Consider the following 17,980-nt stretch of genomic DNA (forward strand, 5'->3'; position numbering starts at 1 on the left):
TTTATTTAGATTTTGATGTATTTGATATTATATAGATGGTTTCATCGGACGCACACGGGCTGACTCGATACACGTCTGGATCCGAACTTCCGGTTTCGATTTTATTAATGGTCTGACTAGTTGCTAAACTGATCTCTTGAACAAATGCCTCGTCGAAAATAACAAATGTTTTGGTTTCCTGAGTAATCTGTGTTTTTTTTTTTGCTTGTTATATAAATAACTACGTTTAAAGAACTTTATTGTTATTTATTCTTAGCGGAGTTTACTAGAAGTTACGTGCGGACCACGACAGCTGCTTGTTTATGTTGTTACTGCTGAAACCGTCTATATAAATAAATAAAAAAGATACATAAATAAAAAAATGTGTATGATATTAATCGCGATTAATCTTTTGTATTTATGCTTCAATTATATTCAACTGAGGTAGAACACAAACGCAATATGATTGTAATAACTTGACAAACACGTGACCTGTAAATAGTTTAATTAGACTTGGTTAAAGATTTATTCATGTACAGTATTTTTTGTTAGTTATTTTTGAGAAATACTATCATCCTTCATTACTGTAGCACAGTAGTAATATCAATGTTCATTAAAATTACTTCTAATAGTTAAGTGCATATTAAAGAACCTAACAAAAGAAAGCATCATAACTTATATCCCCATCTGACTGAAAAGGCAACATGTAGAGACAAAACGTAAAACAGACGCAAATACAAACAGTGTCAACATTCAGATTATGTGTTTGTACTCTAAGTACACTTTGAAGTAACCTAATCATTAGGATATGGAAAAGAAACCAAAGGAATATACACAACTCAAGATCATGACAGCATGTGTGGTATGATATAAAATTACTCCAGGGATTAATCTAAACCCTGTCCAGGAAACAAGTCCTCAACTTGTCTAAATTATCCTTTTATGTCATACGCAGATAAACAATCAGACATTTTCACAAACTGAGGGCTGTTGATACTATTTTAATAACTGTGGTTATTGCCATGTCACTGAAGTTGTAACTGGGATATTCCCTTCAGCTGTGCTCGAAACAAAAAGTGCCGTGTTGAATATAATAAATAACTCATACAGCATCGACCAATCAGAGAGCTCATAAAACAATCAGTCTGCAGTCTTTATATAACAATACACCATTCTTGGCAGCCACTACACATTTATCAATCTTGAGTGAGAACTTTCAACTATTTTGTGAGATAAATACTTTTAAAAATGACTATTTTGTGATTTCAAGCCCTTACCTTAAGTTTAATATTACTAATGTCACTGAATGCTACATGGGTCAGACTTCAGTGGTAAACTGTACCATCATCTCATGGTAATGCCACTGGCTGTGGGTACGCTGACAGATGAGGTCAAGAGTGTTTACATCTACTCTGGATGTTGGTGCCACTCTGCAGTTCAGGACCTTTTACTCCTCACAACCTCAGGACGGAGTCCATGTGCGACGACTCCACCGGCACGTGTTAGGATCGACTACAATGATAAGGTCTCTAAAATATGTGGCTAAAGCAGGGGAGCTAGGTCTCTGGATTGGGCGTAGCTAAAAGAGGAACATTATCCCTCCTCCGTCGGACCAGCGGTGGGCGTCGGTACTGTTCTCCGTCGACCAGTGTCTGTGGAAGGGGTTTCCGCTTGCTCTCTGGAAGAAGCAGAATGGAAAGAACCGCCAGCAGAGCCAGAGACGAGTAGACCACATGGTGAAGAAAGTAGCCGTAGTGATTGCGCAGATCCATGAGAGGAGAACTCAGACGGCCCACGCAACCCAGCGCCATTATTGCTCCGACTGCACTTCCTCTGCGGATACAAGAATGACAATATCTTAAGGTTAACAGCAATAATGGTGATGATGTTTCCTCGAAAATCTGGTCTGTATGAAAAACAAAGTAAACTAGATGTGCTCGAGTTGAGCTGATCAACACCAGACGAAAGGAAAAACATTTCGGCGTGAAATGGAACCTTTTGCACGGTTTCAAAGATGAATAAAAACCAAGGCTGAGTGTTTCTAACAACCTCTCAATAGAAAACACTTTTTTTCCATAATGAATCCATTTCTGTCATTTCATGTGAAGCTGCTTTGGAAAGATAAACAATTGTGAATAAAAAACACATATAAGTAAAACTGAATTGAGATGCTAAAGTGACATTTTGATAAGAAGCCAATATAAATTGAAAGCACCAGCAACATTTATCTGCAGACGCTTGCTTTGTGAAGACCTCAGCTGTTTTATCACTTCATCCCATCAAAGTAAACATTATGAAAAACATTTCTCTTTACACAATAATAAGGGCAACTGGGGCAAGATCGTCTCAGTTTCATCCCAGGAGGAACACACTGGCGGGATGCCAGAATAACAGGGAACAGAGATATAAATTACATCCCTAACCTGTGCTCCATACCTGTCCAAGAGGGAGTTTGCTGTTATTATTAGAGCATCAGCCATACACTTTATTATTACATTGATTAACAGCACAAATAAACATAGCCACTAAGTGAAGACTGTATCTTAAGGACCAGTCTGACCAACTAGCAATTAGTTAGGTTTAATCAGTATTACTCTTTGGATACAATTAAGATCAGTCTACATTTTTATGCAACTTAAAACGGTTATAAAAATTTGATGACTAACTAAGTATAATCTAAACAGTTTATGCAACCGGCCACTGACTGCAGTCTGACAACAAACATTTTGTAATGTTGTATGCACACTTCATTAGAATAACATAACTAGGTTTTATTAAGCATTATATGCATATCTTTTGACTTGTGAAATTTCCATTCATTACTGGCTTTCTGTTTTATGAAGAAAAAAATTGGAGGCCAGTGGCATTCCTAAAAATGCAGGTGTAGCATTTACCTGATGATGGTGGGCATGATTTCAGCAGTAAACAGGATGGAGAGCGAAGCGGCCGCTTGGGATGAGAACAGACCCATTATAGAAAACACCGTCATCGCCGACTCGCTTAAATCTGCAGGGACATAAATTCATGTAACTGTTAGCCAAATACCTCGAATTATAAAAGCTTGTTTAACTACATTCAATACATGATTACTTATAGTACCTGCAAAGGCAATGAGTCTCATAGCACAGATATTTATGTGGGGTCATGATGCAAAAGTCAGGATTTATAAAAAGATTGACAGTTTTGAAATCATACATTTCATATAACATCCAACTGGAATCACAAAAAACACTTTAATTGAAACAAGGGTATGAAGAAATCTTGTGTACACACAAATGATACAAAACCTGTACAAAATGATTTGTAAGAGACCGCTGAACTTTTAATTATGCACTAGGTTGGCTTTTATTTCATTCTTCTCACCACAAGATGGAGACAAAGCACATGGGAAAAAATACAGCCAACTAGTCAACAAAATATACCGACTACATAAGTGAATGCCAGATTAATGTTTCACTTACAGTTCATAAGGCCAAGGAGAATTAGTGAGGCAAGTCCAGTCAAAGTCATGGTCAAGAGAAGAATTCCACGACGACCACACCTGTCCACCGTCGCCCACAGCAACAGCCAGGCCCCGCCTCCCGTACACACGGACAACAGGTACGTCCAATAGAAACTGGGGGTGGTGCCTTTGACATCTCGTCTGAAGGAGCTGTAGCAGTGACTGATGCCATGAGAGATAAATCTGAACAAAACAACATTGAACCCTTTCAAACATGTTTGACACTAACTTAAAAAGATAACGTTTACAATAACAGTACTTATAGTGGGAACTAAAAGGATATCAGCCCTTTTTTAGACTATTAGTGAGTATTAAACTAATATAATGGTTATAGAGAGGGCTGTCCAAATCTCCAAGACAAAAAATTGACCCTCTTATCAACTGATTTGGTTACTTTTTTATTTTAGCAAATATCAAAACCAATATGCATTCTTCTTCAGCTATGAACACACTAAATTAAAAGTCATCTGATTCTCTAATCACATTAGAGAAGTAACACAACCAGAAATGTTTAACATAATTGACATACGAGGTGAAGCCCAAGACACAGAGGTTTTTCCAGATGTTTCTGCTGTGCAGCAGCTCTTGTAACGACAGATGTGGACGTCCAGGAGATGAGAAGGATACCGTGTCCAACTCTGTCAAATAAGAAACACTTACTGAAGAAAACAACCACAGAAACTATGCTTACTTCCCAAAATCAATCCAATAAAGTATTCCCATCAATTCCCAATATTATATTTCCTCAGACTGACCTGTGAAGCTTTCATCATCTCGCTGTCGATCATTACGTTCACTTAAAGAATTCATGTCTCCCGTCCTCTCAGAAAGAAGAAGCCAGCGTGGTGATTCTGGAAACAAGCCTGGAATACTGAAGACAAACAAAATGGATCTTTAAACGTTGCTGTCGTTGAACTGCCAAAAGAACATTTTAAAGTGTGCTAAACATCATCTGCTTTCCCAGCGACACCTGAGGGAAAATCTGTACTGTGGTGTTAGCGTGAGGGTCTGGTAACCATAGAAACGGATCAAATTCATCATCACTAAGGAGCGTTAATGTGGTCGCAGCCTCAATGCATCACAGGGAAGCACAACTACTTATCTGCTTATTTTTATGTTTGCAACGTTTTTCGCTAACCCGCTCATGTGGGTCATCTTTATAACTCAATCTGCGGCTCATTTTAGAGGTTGCATCCACTGGAGGTCGCATTTATGGGACACTGCGGTGTCATTTAAGCAACCGTGATAACTGGCAACCAAGCTGTTGAAATGCACTGTTGGGTAAATTAGCAATGGGCAAGATCATATAAATAAAAAAACAGACACACTGACACAGAAGGCACATTTCAAAAAGAAAATAAGCGGACTACAGTTTTTCAGAAAAAATATACATGAACTTAGCATGCGTCATAAATATATATAAATAATTATAGTATTTATTTAATTTAGTACAGTCAAAATCCTACATAATGCACAGTTAAACGTTTATACACTGCATCATTATTTATACTGGTTCCTATGAAAACATCTGGTTTGTGTGTCAAGGTTATTTAAAGTGATGTCAATTGTTGCCTGTAATTTTACAGTATTTTGCTGCAATACTTACGTCTTGTGGAACTGTGCTTAAAAGGCTCTTCTTAAAATAACATCTGAGTGTTCAAATATAGCTAAAGGCCTTAGATTATATACTTGGTTCACCTTAAATAGTGACGTATAAAATATCTTTGAAAGCTGAAATGAAACTGTGACCACAACACAAACAGAATGATCAGAAATTCAAACCAGCAATAGCACAACTATAAGATACATTTTACAACTGTTGTGAGATCAGTGTGAAAATGAACCGACCCATAGCTCAGGAATAAAGACATCGGAGCAGCTCCCGTTCCTAAAAGAGCCCTCCAGGAGCGACACCCGAGAGCCACACCCAGCAGCAAGAGATCACCGGCAAACGTCATCAGACCGGACATCATCGTCACCACCAGCCTCAGTGAAGGGTCACAAAGCTCCAAACCTACAAAAATACAACAAAACAGATCATAAAAACAGGGACTTTACAAATAGCTTAGTATGTTTTCATTGTGTTAAAGGGCACATTACATCATGTAAAACAAGTTTTTAGCTGTGCCTAAAATGTGTATTTGAAGTTTCATCTCAAAATAGCCCACGGATCATTTCAGCAAAAATAATTTATTTTAATTTCGATTTAAATAAATCTGTTTGTAGAACAAGCGGTCATCTCCCAAGTGCCTCTCGCGTAAATTATAAGATGTTGATGGCTTACGTTTCTTTCCCGTCACAGAAAACCATCACAGGTTTATGAATCCAATTAAAGCATTATTTTGTTTGTTTGTTTTTTCACAAAGTACAAAGTAGATGAGGAAAACTCGGACTCCGTGTACTTAACGCGCCACCATGTTTGTTTACATTGCGTGGAATGGTGCGCTGTAATATGTGGAGTGGATTTATTGCGTTCTGTAGAAAAGGAGGAGTGGCTTATATTGCGTTTTGGGGAAAAAGGGAGAAAAGGTGACAGAATAACACGGCGGATATTGGATTTTGCGTAAAATTAAGAATTTACTTTTAAATACTGACTTGATATAATACTGATTTTGGCAGTAACTATTTTTTTTTTCTTTCAAAAATGGCGTTTATCGTGTTTTGGAACCAAACTTTTCAAATATAAAAAAGCTATTTAGTAAAATGAACCACTCAGTCAGTGGCTGTGGGGGGGGGGGCTTTATCAGTGTGATGTCACTTTAACAAAAGAATAAAAATGGTATGTCTAATGAGAAGGTTAAAAAGGAGAGGGTGGATTTTTTTCATTTTAGGGTGGTTGTGTAAAAGCTAAATAGGTACCTATTTCAAATGTGTGCTTAATGGTAAATAGACTGGATTTATATAGCGCTTTCATAGACCCGTGGCCATCCAAAGTGCTTAACAAATTGCCTCACATTTACTCATTCATTCATACACCGAAGGCGGTGTGAGCCATGCAAGGCGCCATCCAGCTCATCAGGAGCAGCTGGGGTTAGATGTCTTGCTCAAGGACACCTCCACACTTGGTCCAGTGGAGCCGGGGATTGAACCACCAACCTTCCGGTTTGTAGACAACCTACATGATGCTTTGATGCTTTAACTGAAACATGCCGCCTTCTGCTGCTTTGTGTTAAAGACTTTTTTATGAATAATAGTACTTATCACTTATAAAGTGTGGGATTAGAATCAGATTTAACTGTCCCATCCTTACAAAACCTGTACTCTGTGACCTAACAGTGTAGTCCTTAACATGATACGACACACTGCATCCATTCCCAACCCATCTGACGTAGATGACGGCGGCTCAGCTACAGTATAGCACGTGTTCATGTCTGACTTACGTGTGACGTACAGCGTGAGGTAAACGCCAGCGCTCGCTGCAGCCAGACAGAATCGCATGCTGATGAAGACAGGTGGAGATGGTGAGACACAAACCAGCACTCCAAAAATGACGGTGAGCATCAAAGAGACCAGAAGAGACTTCTGTCGACCTAATCTAGAATAAAACACGGCACCATTCAAAAAACACTGAAAATCAAAACAACCCACACGGACAGAAAGATGCTTTCTCACCGGTCAGATGTGTAACCCAAACCCAGACTGCCAGTAAGGAGACCCAGAATGAAGCAAACCTCCTCTACAGGAACCAGCCAGTACCGCATACACACCAGATCCCACTGAAACAAATCAAGCAGATATTTAAGAACAAACTAAATCCATCCTGTTCATAATAAAACAACTTCAGAAGAACCGAAATTTTCTTCAAGGCTTAATGTGGGTTTACACGGTGTGCTTATAGAGATTATACGTCAGTCAGGCCTTTCATTTTACAAACAGCTCAGCATGTAATGAGATCAAGGGATTGCAGTAGAAATGTTTCATGCCAGAGTTTTTCCAACCAAACAGCTTCATCATTGCCCGCATCAGAAAGAGACCAAACCTGTTTTACTGTACACATAACTTAAGACTTTAGGGTGAGGAAATCTTTCCATCTGAGGGCACAAAAACATTCATGATGATCTTTCTCACTTTGTAGCTTTTTAACAAAATACATGTGGAAAATTAAAGATCAAGTTTATGTATTGTATAAGTAACTCACTGGTAGTAACAATGAACACTCACTCAGATTGGTGTCAATCACCATAGAAAATAATAAACTAAAAATAACAAAGCAAAGCAGTGATGTTTCACTGCAATAGAAAATAGAAATCATTTATATTAAAATTTAACTTCCCTGCTGGAACACAGACGCTCTTACTGTCCACAACCAAACCAATACTATAAATAAACACTGCTGATTATTTACCAGGCACAGATTTATGTTTAAACACTCGACTATCTATGTAAAGACACCACAAATGGTAACCTCAACCTCTTTAAAGAGTAACTAAACCCTAAACCAACGTTTTTTAGTTAATGATCTGTAAGAATGATGCTTTATTAGTGCCGTTCATTGATTTTAGTAAGTTTTTTGACATTTGGATATAAAGTGTTTCAATACTACAATATATGGCAGGGATGGTGTAAAAACGTCTGAGTGCTGCCCTCTTCAGGTTGAACGGTGGCTACTGCAGTTGAATTTTCCTATTGGATGTTGGGTCCAAAAAATGACTCGTGACGTAAGCAGGTACAAGCTCACCTTGTTATGATCTCACCACACACTAAGTTCGTCCCCTCTATCTCCGTTGGGATCTGCCCACTTTTCTTGCATTTTTCAAAAATTGCCAGTGGGTGGAGTCAAGCTCTGACTAGTGGTTTAGTTACACTTTAATTACAAAGGTAACTACATAGAAAAATGGAAAACTTTGTCCTTTGCGTTTTGAAAAATTTTCACGTACACACGATTACGTTTGTGTCAAAAGATGCACGTTTACAAGGATCCATCAAGACGACTAAATGCACTGTATTACGCTTGCCAGCCCATAGATGGCGATGTTACCTCGTAAAGAAACACAACACGCTTGCGTACATATACACATTCTTCTATCTTATCTAGAACAATAAATACAAACAATCAAGACGGTGATAGCAGTGAGCAAATCTTGTTTAGATGTTCACAAGTGACCCTGAACTACAAAGTGCCAAAATATTGTACACTTTGTTGGAGAAGCGTTAATAATTTATTGTCAGCGCTGTGCTTTTACCAGTTTTGCTACAGGAAATGACTCTTCAGGAAGTAAACCTATCCAGTGGATTATTTTGTATATTGGGATGATGATGGCTGTGACCAAATACCCACACTTGCAGTCTTTGCACTTGACTACTTACATGGATTTCCTGTATTTGACGTGTTCAAGTGGGTGGGCCAAGACCGCAAGTGTGGGAATTTGGACACAGCCACAGTTTTCCAACATGACACACTTCAGCTTTAATTTTCAAGCTAAAAGGTATTTTATCACATCACCCATAATGACCAATGAGAAAGCAAGATTTATGACAGTCCGCCCACCTCTATGACAATATTATTCCTCAGTCCTTCAGTGACGTTATAGTCGAACCCCACATCACAGTCCACCAGACCGGACGCTGTGCCGTTGATCATCACGTCCCGCTTGCACTGGGCTACGTCCTTCACTGAGGCGTTCAACACCTGAGAAACATGCGACGGTCCGGGCAGCCGGCAACGGAAGGGTGATGCCAGGGTCAGCAGCGGGTCAGAGGACATCAAAAACGCCAGGAAGAGATTGGGCAGTATAGACAGAGCGATGAGAAGCTTCTGCCTCTTACGACCCAGGGCCAAAACCATCACCTCTCCGGTGGGCGGCAGGGTGGGCGGAAGGGGGAGGCTGGACGGGGCGGGAGACGACGGCGTGGGGGAGGAGGGGAGGGAAGGAGGCGGGGGTGGGCAGGGGGACGGCGAGCCCAACGGTGATGAAGGTGATGTCATCGTTTAGAGAGGCTGCAGCAGAAACCTCTTCCGTTCTCAATCCTTACTGATACAGATGGAGAAAGAGAGAGAGAGAGAAAGACAGACGTCTGTCTGTGTCTCTCCCTCTCTCTCTTCCTCTGCTGGTAAAGAGAGAATAACCTAGAACAAAAGAAAGGACAGTACTATGAAGTTAAATGATGGGTGCAAACGAATAATTTAACAATGCTTTCAACATTAGACAGACGAGTGTTTCTCATCTGTTCTTTAATAATGATGTCAGTAAACAGTCAGCAGCTCTATTAAAGGTCATTAACCGCATTCATGCACACCCATATGACAAAAAATATATAGTAAATATATAGTAAACATAGGAACAAAAACTTTGTTTTAAAAATAACAGGTTTCAGTGTGGTATGTGATATTAGTGTTGTTGTTATTATTATTATTACTATTAATATTATTATTATTATTGAGATTATTATTATTGTAGTTGTTGTTGTTATTATTAAAATTACTGTTATAATTATGGACATTACTATTGTTATCTACGGAGCCCCTAAGGGGACATGAAGAAAAAATGAAATAAAGTTTAGAAACTATCGCGTTTATTTTTGTTTGTCGCGTGTGTACATGAAACTATCACGCACGCATGTGAAACTATAGTGTGCGCATGTGAAAGCGAAAGTTTCACGTGCGCACGCGATAGTTTCACATGCGCACGCAATATTTTTTCATGAAACTAAACTTTAAAAAAAATTCTGCACATGAAGGTTTCGCGTAAACACATGAAACTAAACTAAGGTGCTCGGTAGTTATCATCATCATATGTAGCATTACTTTTAGCATTGTAATTATTACTGTTATTATTATTATTGCTGTAATTACAAAATATTCCTGTAATTATAACAATCTTTAAAATTATTATTATTGTTATTATTATACATACTATTATTACTTAAATACATTTATTATTATTTGTTTATGATTTTTGCTTATTATTATTGTGTCATTATAATAATATCATTATCATAATTGCTGGGGGGGTTCGTTTTTTGTGTTCTGTTTAATCCTATGTTGTATGTTTTTCACTGCTTGACAAAAAAATTATAAATAAAAAAACAGGTTTGAAAAGGTTAAATTAAATATATTTTCAACTTCAAAATCAAAAATATATTTTATAAAATTAATTTGTATTGAGCATACATTTAAAATATAATTTAGGCCAAGAATACATTTATTGCCATATGGATTATAAAATAAAAAATGTATTTGTTGCCCTTTGAAATATGTGTTATTTGAAGGTTAAAAGTAAATATATTTCCAAATTCAAAAAATATTTAATTAAGCTTAACTTCCAACAAAATGTATTTAGCATAAATTTAAAACAGATCTCAGATCTGCCCATACCGCAAAAATATATGTTACAGTTTTAAAAGTAAGTAACATGAATGTCTGATGAAAACGAGCACTGTGTACTTTAGCCTGTAATTTTCCATCCTTCACTGAATAAAAGAAAGGGAACAGATGTGAAATAAAAACATAAAATATAAATAAAGATGCGTTGAGGAATGTCCGTGTCATATAACTGAGACAAACACCTGCATTAATAAAACTCTAAACACATGAAATCATATCAATATAAGCACGCGCACAATGCTAAACATCAATCAAATGTCTTGATCTTTACGCAGTTTTATTAAAGGTCTCACCGGCTGCTGCTGATCTCTTCACAGCAGATATAAACTCTCTGATGACGAGATGAATCCACAACCGAACTCCAGTGAATCCAGACTGATGGTTCTGATCCGGTCTGATGTGTTTTGGATGCGTTCGGCCCGGTCCAGCACATTAAATCTCACTCCATCCACACAAACGCTTCATTCTTCGCGTACGTTAATATGTCCGTCACACAAACACGCACGCGTTTCATGTATGTAAATAAATCAGCGAACATGAATGCGGTTCCTCCGGCTGGAAGAAAAGCAGAGGGCGGAAAAACTGGCACGACTGGATCCGAGTGTCGGGAAACATCGGAAGCATTCGGAAAACATCGTCAACCTTCGGCGAGTACGCAGCGCCAGTACAGGCCTGTTGCCACGCGAGGGAGCCATTTATTAAATAAACATCAGCGTAGTGTTGTGTGCATACTGCATACTGTTTTAAATGAGTATGTGAAAGAGCTCACATTATGCAATGATAAACGTTTTAAACAGTATTTGTTACCACATCACCTCACTACATGCAAAGTTTAACTGAACGAGTGCTTGATCCAATTTTGAGGAAAATACTCTTAACTGATGCAGACACTATTAGAGATGTTTAAATTACAGCTATTTTAGACATTAAGTTCATAAAGGGAAGAAAATCTAATAATGTACACACATAAACTGTTTACAGTCACTTTATTAATCTTCACTTTACTTCAATAGTCCACTGCTGTCATTGCTTAAAAGGGATAGTTTGATTTGTTGAACACTAAAGAAGATATTTTGAAAAACAATAAAAAGTGCATAGTTGATGGTACCCATTGACTTCCATAGTGGTGAAAGGGGCACAAACTAACGCAGGGTTAATTGTAACATGGCTACTTTACATACTTTACATATGGGGGAAAAAAAATACACAGCGGGGTTAGTTGTCACACAGTGTTATAATGAAGCCTCAATATATGTAAATACTATTCATTAAAATGATAACTGTTAATACAATATCAGGGGAAATAACTCACTCTTAATTTTTTCCTAATAAAGAAGTCAATACCGACAACTGCGTCCCTACAGAATTTCATTTTTTAAAACATGTTATGTCATCTACCAAACGTTGTAAAAATCAAATCCATAACAATCAGACATTTAGTCCAATATAAACTAAATCAGTTCTGTATCATCTCTCTTTCCCATTTTTACAAACAGCAATCGTTTTCTGAAGATCCTGCAGAATCTGTTATGAACTTTAGATCTTCTATGACATCAGGACTAAAGACTCAAAATCTAATGGTGAGATTTGGAGCATCAAAGTTCGATTTTAAAAGATTTCAATCATGATCCTACTCAGTCAATATTAAAGATTTCAAAATTATTGTTCCCAGTGTCCTTTACATTATGTGAATCACACAAAATGACTTTAGCTGGGATTTCACACTCGGTCAAATATTATTTCCATTTGGTCATCTCTCCTTATTATAAAACCCCAAAATATATATACACTCTTAAAAATAAAGATGCTTAAAGGTTCTTCACAACATACCGCTAATTTTTCAAATGTCTTAAAATAAACACCAGAGCAATGTTTAAGGTATAAGCGGAATAATTGACTCCGGTCCTTTGAATTATTTGAAAATAATGCACAATCACGGTGTATTAGCATTACCACCTTAGGTGTGCATTATTTTCAAATAATACAATGGTCCCTTGTCAATTATTCCTTACATAAACACACACACATATATATATATATATATATGTACATTCATCAAATTTGTCCTAAGACAAGAACAGGTAATGGGTATTGGTTTAAAGACAAGTTTTAGGAAAGGTTTTGATCCACTAGTTGTTTAAAGAACCTTTTACTGAATGGCTCTTCTGTATCACTGTTGTGAAAAACCTTTTAAGCAACTTTATTTAGAGTTTATGCTGGACAAAGTTGGATTAACTTTTTTAAAAAATTACCTCAATTGTTAGCACCTAAAAAAATGAAAGTTTTTACTTGTATAGATTTATATTTTTAATTGTCCCTTTCAGTTTTTTTAGATTTATTATTTATACACTGTATGAAATTTGCTGTAATTTTGCAGCTGGTTGCCAGTAACTTACTGTAGAAGATAAAGACTGAAAATGTTTCATGTTCATTTAACTTTGAACAAACTGTTGCCAGTAAATAACATAAATGTAAAATCTACAGTAGGTTACTGGCAGCTAGTTGCCAGTAATACCCAGTAATACTGTAATTTATACAGACATTTTTTTTACATTGTAGGTATCGATTTGTAAAATGATCACTTTTTTTCTTTCAACTACCGACAACATTTCTGTCAAATTCTTAATAAAAATGATGTTTTTATTTGCATTAATTTACGTAAAATTGAAATGGGGAAAACATGGTCAAAAAAACAAAAATCATGCAGTGTTTTCTGATTGGAAAACTGCAGAGAAAACAAATTCCAAATAATTTCTCAACAACAACATACTTTTTACATGTATTTTAGAAAAAATAAAAAATGGAAAACCCCTGTTTTTTTAACTGATTTTTAGTCACATCCGTCTTGTCACGCTCTCAGTCTTTCACATTTACTTTTGGTTGACATTGTCACTTCAGAGGTTTGCTTTTGTTTAAATTCAAGAGACACTGAAATGATCACAATGTTGAAGTGCTCTCTTTATATACACACGAAAAAAAATGTTGCTGTAAAGAAGAATAAAGAATTTAACAGTTTTAGTTGAAGAAATGTTTAGTTTTAGTAAACATTTCTTCATTTACTTTATTTTTTTAACTAAATAGATTTTTCATCAACACTGTAAAAAATGTCAGCAAAAATGACAGCATTACTATCAGCTGTTTTCCAGCAACCCACCGTAGACCCAAATTGATGCCATCTACTGAGTCCGTTCAAAGTCAAATGAACACTATACATTAACAAGTCTTCATCTTTACAGAATAAAATAAAATAACAACCTCATGCAAATCCTCATCAACCTTTTTCTGTTCTTTTTCCTTCAAATTTTGTTTCCCAGAATGCTTTGCATGATGCTGTTATTTTACTGTATAGTTTTATTTTGTAAAGATAAAGACTTCTTAATGTACAACGTTGATTCCACCCTGAACAAACTCATCAAACAACATCAACCCAAATCCACAGCAAGCCACCGGAAAACAGCCGACAGCAACACTCTCATTCCTACAGACATCCTTCACAGTGTATTAATGAAAATATCAATTTAGTCAAAGTAAAGTAAATGAAGAAATGTTTAAGATTCTGTACTGTTTGTAGGTCACTAATGAGATGAGCAATATTTATAATATTCAACATAAACATCTTTAAAACAAAAGGTCTAATTCTCATTTTTAGATCACGCTTGAGACCACGGATCATTAACGCACCAAATCAACATTTTAAAAAGCATGAAAATTTTTTACTTAAACTGTTATTCTGATTATATGAGACATGCAAATCTATATAGAGAGAGAGTTTATATATTAAATGATGATGTTGATATTTTGGTGCATTTTTTATTCAGGTGTTTGGATCTGTGCCTGCTCTCTTGCATTGTGTGTTGAGTAAGAGACTCTCAGTTGAAACACACTCTTTCTTAATGCTGTGGCCAGATTTCAGGCCCAGGACCACAGATTACCCCACAGCAACACTGAATCACATTACAACACTTACAAACACTCACGCACCATTCCCATGAATGCGTGTGCGAATGAATAAATGCCCACGCTTCCATGCATTAGTGGACAACATCCATTATGACCACAGCATTTATCAGCATTCGCCACCATCAGACCTTCAGCAGGTCTTTGTGTTATCACTTCCAGTCATCTGCTGTTACACAAAGCTTCACCTAGATACCCCGGTGCCAAAAGATAAAGCCATGCAAGTTCATCCACTTCCACTATCACTCGCTATCAGTCTCTCCTCTGACTGCAGTGGAAGCCACAGGAAGGCCTAAACGCCTCTATCATCAGCTCGCTGTCCCACATGGTGTTGAAATCTCATCCGTACCACAGGCGCTGGCTATGAACTCTTCCCACTTAAATAACCGTGTCATTCTGTCCGTTTGAAGGGAGGAAAGATGTAACTCTCGTGTTGGCCAATAGCACGATTTCCAATCGATTCAGATTACAGACGACATATAAACAGAGCAAACGACTTTCACGAATAACCCAATTTCAGTGGTCGGTAAAATTTAATGTTATTTGTCGTTTGGGCTCTAACTGGGACACTTTATAGAAACTGAATAAAATCACACTGTATGTTTGTTTATATATGTCTGTATTCAGTGAAAAATATTTTACATGAGATATTTTGAAAGCAACTGATGAGTTACAAGATTTAACTGATATGAAATACAGTAAAACGATTAAAGTTAAATGGGCTGTCAACGCACAAGCACTTAATTAAATTTTTAAACTCAAAATGAATGAGAATAATCGTTTGAGGGCTGTAAAATGATTGGTCGCGACTAATTGTTTGCAGAATCAAAGTTTCTGTCCACAACACACATGTGTGTGTTTACGGTGTATAATATTTATACATATAGAAATACACACAGATGCAAGTATATATATATAATAGATTTTTTTCTTAAAACTTACTTATATATAATTATTATAAACAGTAAACACACACATATATATGATGCAAACAAAAACTCCCACTCTGCAAAACGATCAGTCGCGACCAATCGCCCTGCAGCCGTAAATCGTTTAAAAAGAAAGAGTTGATCATAAAGACCTTCAGTGTCCAAAAGCACTCAACAGTGATCTTCTCCTCTTGTGTCCTGCTCTTTGACCTGTAGGTGGCGCTGTGACAGATAGTGTTTAAGCGTTTCCACCTCGTGTGACAGTCGCTGTATGTGCAGTTGCAGTCGATGATTCTCGTCCTGCAGCTGCAGCGCCCTCTGCTGGGTCAGCTGAATGCGACGGCGAGCTTTATCGCGACTCTTCCTCACGGCGACGTTGTTTCGTTCTCTGCGCAGTCGATACTCGACGCTGTCTTTACTGACGCCTCGCTTCTGTCCGGACTGACGGAGCGTCGCTGCCGGAGGTGGCAAAAGAAACTGTGAGAAATCCTACACGAAGAATGATAATATGGTTAGCATACAAAAATAATGTACAAATTAAATTGTTTAAAAACATTGTGAACTGTCTTTTGATTGGCCATATCACAAAGTCAGCCAGAGACTCAAACTGACAACTGTTTGAAAATCAGCCAGTGATGTGAAACAATAGTTTTTTTTCCCAATTGATCTACATTTGAATTACATTAGTTAAACATTTCACTCAAGTTATCAGCCATCTTGGATTTCTTCCATCACAATGCATTCTGGGATCGCCATCTCATCTAAGAATGTAATTATGCTACTTTAGAAAATCAAGATATTTAACTGGCACTGAGCGGGACACCTGAATTTATTTTAATAGTTTGCATGTAAATTTTAATCTATCACGACAAACTTTATATCATTGAAGCGCTCTAAGAATGTAGTTTTCATATTTCAAAACATTTTAGCAGTAATATTAATGCAGTGACAGTAATTTTTTAATTTGTGACAAGAGTATGCAGCAAACCTCATTTGATAACTTTATGTATAAAATATATACTTTACTGCATTATTTTTATTTATTACAATAAATGTAAACTGCTACAACAATTTATTTATTTATTTATTTAATAAGCTCCAGACACTTCCGTGACAAACTTCAAAGTGTCTTCTTTAAAACAAGACCAAGATTAGGCTTCTAGACCAAATAAATGTCAGATTTATATTAATTTAAAGGTGTACATCACCTTTTCACCCCCTCACCCCCACTCAAAAAGGGCAGCACCAGTTAAGAGGTTAAGAAAACAACTTAATTTTACAATATGTTGACTATATAGGCAGCACACTATGTTCAGGAACAGAATGCATCAAGTAAGGATGAATCTCATGAAGCCTGTCACGTACACATTATGACTCTTCCTGTAGCTCAATTATAAAAGCATTGCATTAGCACCGCAAAGGATGATGGGTAGACACAAATACTGATCATATTTACTGTAAGTCACTTTATATAAAAAAATCTAATAAATGGAGTGTTGATGTACCTGCTGACTGCTTTGACTCTGTTGTATCACTCGTTCAGGATTTGTTGAAGAGGGAAAGGGCAGATACGCCAAACCCATCATCTGCCCCATGTTCCGGTTATCTGAAAACTTAGGAAACCATTGAGAGCCCATAGACTGAGCATAGAGACCGCCGTCCATCTGAGGCATCTGTGTCGGGCCGCTGGAGTCGGAGTTTAGTGGCAGGATGCCGTCCGGAGACGTGGAAGTTGGATTTTGAGATGTAAATATACAGCTGGAGGATGAAGGGCTGTTGGACATCTGAGAATAAAGACACGCAGGCATTTATAAAAAATGTGAACTATAAGAAACGGTTTGGTTACTTCCTTTAAAAAGAACGACGATCAAATCATTTAGTGGACTATTAAAGAGTGTTCTTCGACAGGGTCTGTATAATAAATGATGATTATAAAGTTACTTACGGTTTCTAAACGCTGCTCAGTGTTGTTGACTTCTGTCTCTTCTGCTCACATATACAAACTTCCACACAATGTGTTATGATACAGGTACAAACACTCATGACAACATCATTTCCTTTGTCACAATCTCTCTCGCTCACTCTTTCTCTCTCTCTTGCTCTCTCTCTCTCTCTCTCTCTCTTTACTTTTTATCTTGCATCAAACATTTTTTTCTTATTTTGTGTATTTTGTTGTCTAGTCCTCTGTTGTGTATTTTTATAAAAGCACTGTATGTCGCTTTTTAAAAGTAATCTTATTTAAGAGATTACACTCATAAGTAAACAAAATCAAACATTTTTCTATTATAT

At 37.0% G+C, this 17,980-nt stretch overlaps 2 protein-coding genes across 2 annotated transcripts; both read right to left on the minus strand.

The window, feature by feature from the left end:
* Positions 1–467: 467 nt before the first annotated feature.
* Positions 468–11,442, minus strand: slc22a17 (solute carrier family 22 member 17). The gene is made up of 10 exons (XM_055182591.2): positions 11,099–11,442; positions 8,970–9,548; positions 7,094–7,197; positions 6,862–7,016; positions 5,330–5,495; positions 4,237–4,352; positions 4,011–4,119; positions 3,441–3,664; positions 2,874–2,985; positions 468–1,812 (listed from the first exon to the last, which is right to left on the minus strand). Exons 2-10 carry the CDS (start codon positions 9,405–9,407, stop codon positions 1,536–1,538), a joined length of 1,701 nt encoding a protein of 566 aa, XP_055038566.2. The 5' UTR covers positions 9,408–9,548; positions 11,099–11,442; the 3' UTR covers positions 468–1,535.
* A 4,161-nt stretch (positions 11,443–15,603) lies between these two features.
* On the minus strand, positions 15,604–17,948 carry cebp1 (CCAAT/enhancer binding protein (C/EBP) 1). Its single transcript, XM_073864219.1, has 3 exons — positions 17,637–17,948; positions 17,197–17,475; positions 15,604–16,180 (listed from the first exon to the last, which is right to left on the minus strand). Exons 2-3 carry the CDS (start codon positions 17,473–17,475, stop codon positions 15,863–15,865), a joined length of 597 nt encoding a protein of 198 aa, XP_073720320.1. The 5' UTR covers positions 17,637–17,948; the 3' UTR covers positions 15,604–15,862.
* Between the last annotated feature and the right edge of the window lie 32 nt (positions 17,949–17,980).

Source organism: Misgurnus anguillicaudatus, chromosome 25 (genome assembly GCF_027580225.2).
Source record: "Misgurnus anguillicaudatus chromosome 25, ASM2758022v2, whole genome shotgun sequence".
In the NCBI taxonomy this organism is placed as follows: domain Eukaryota; kingdom Metazoa; phylum Chordata; class Actinopteri; order Cypriniformes; family Cobitidae; genus Misgurnus; species Misgurnus anguillicaudatus.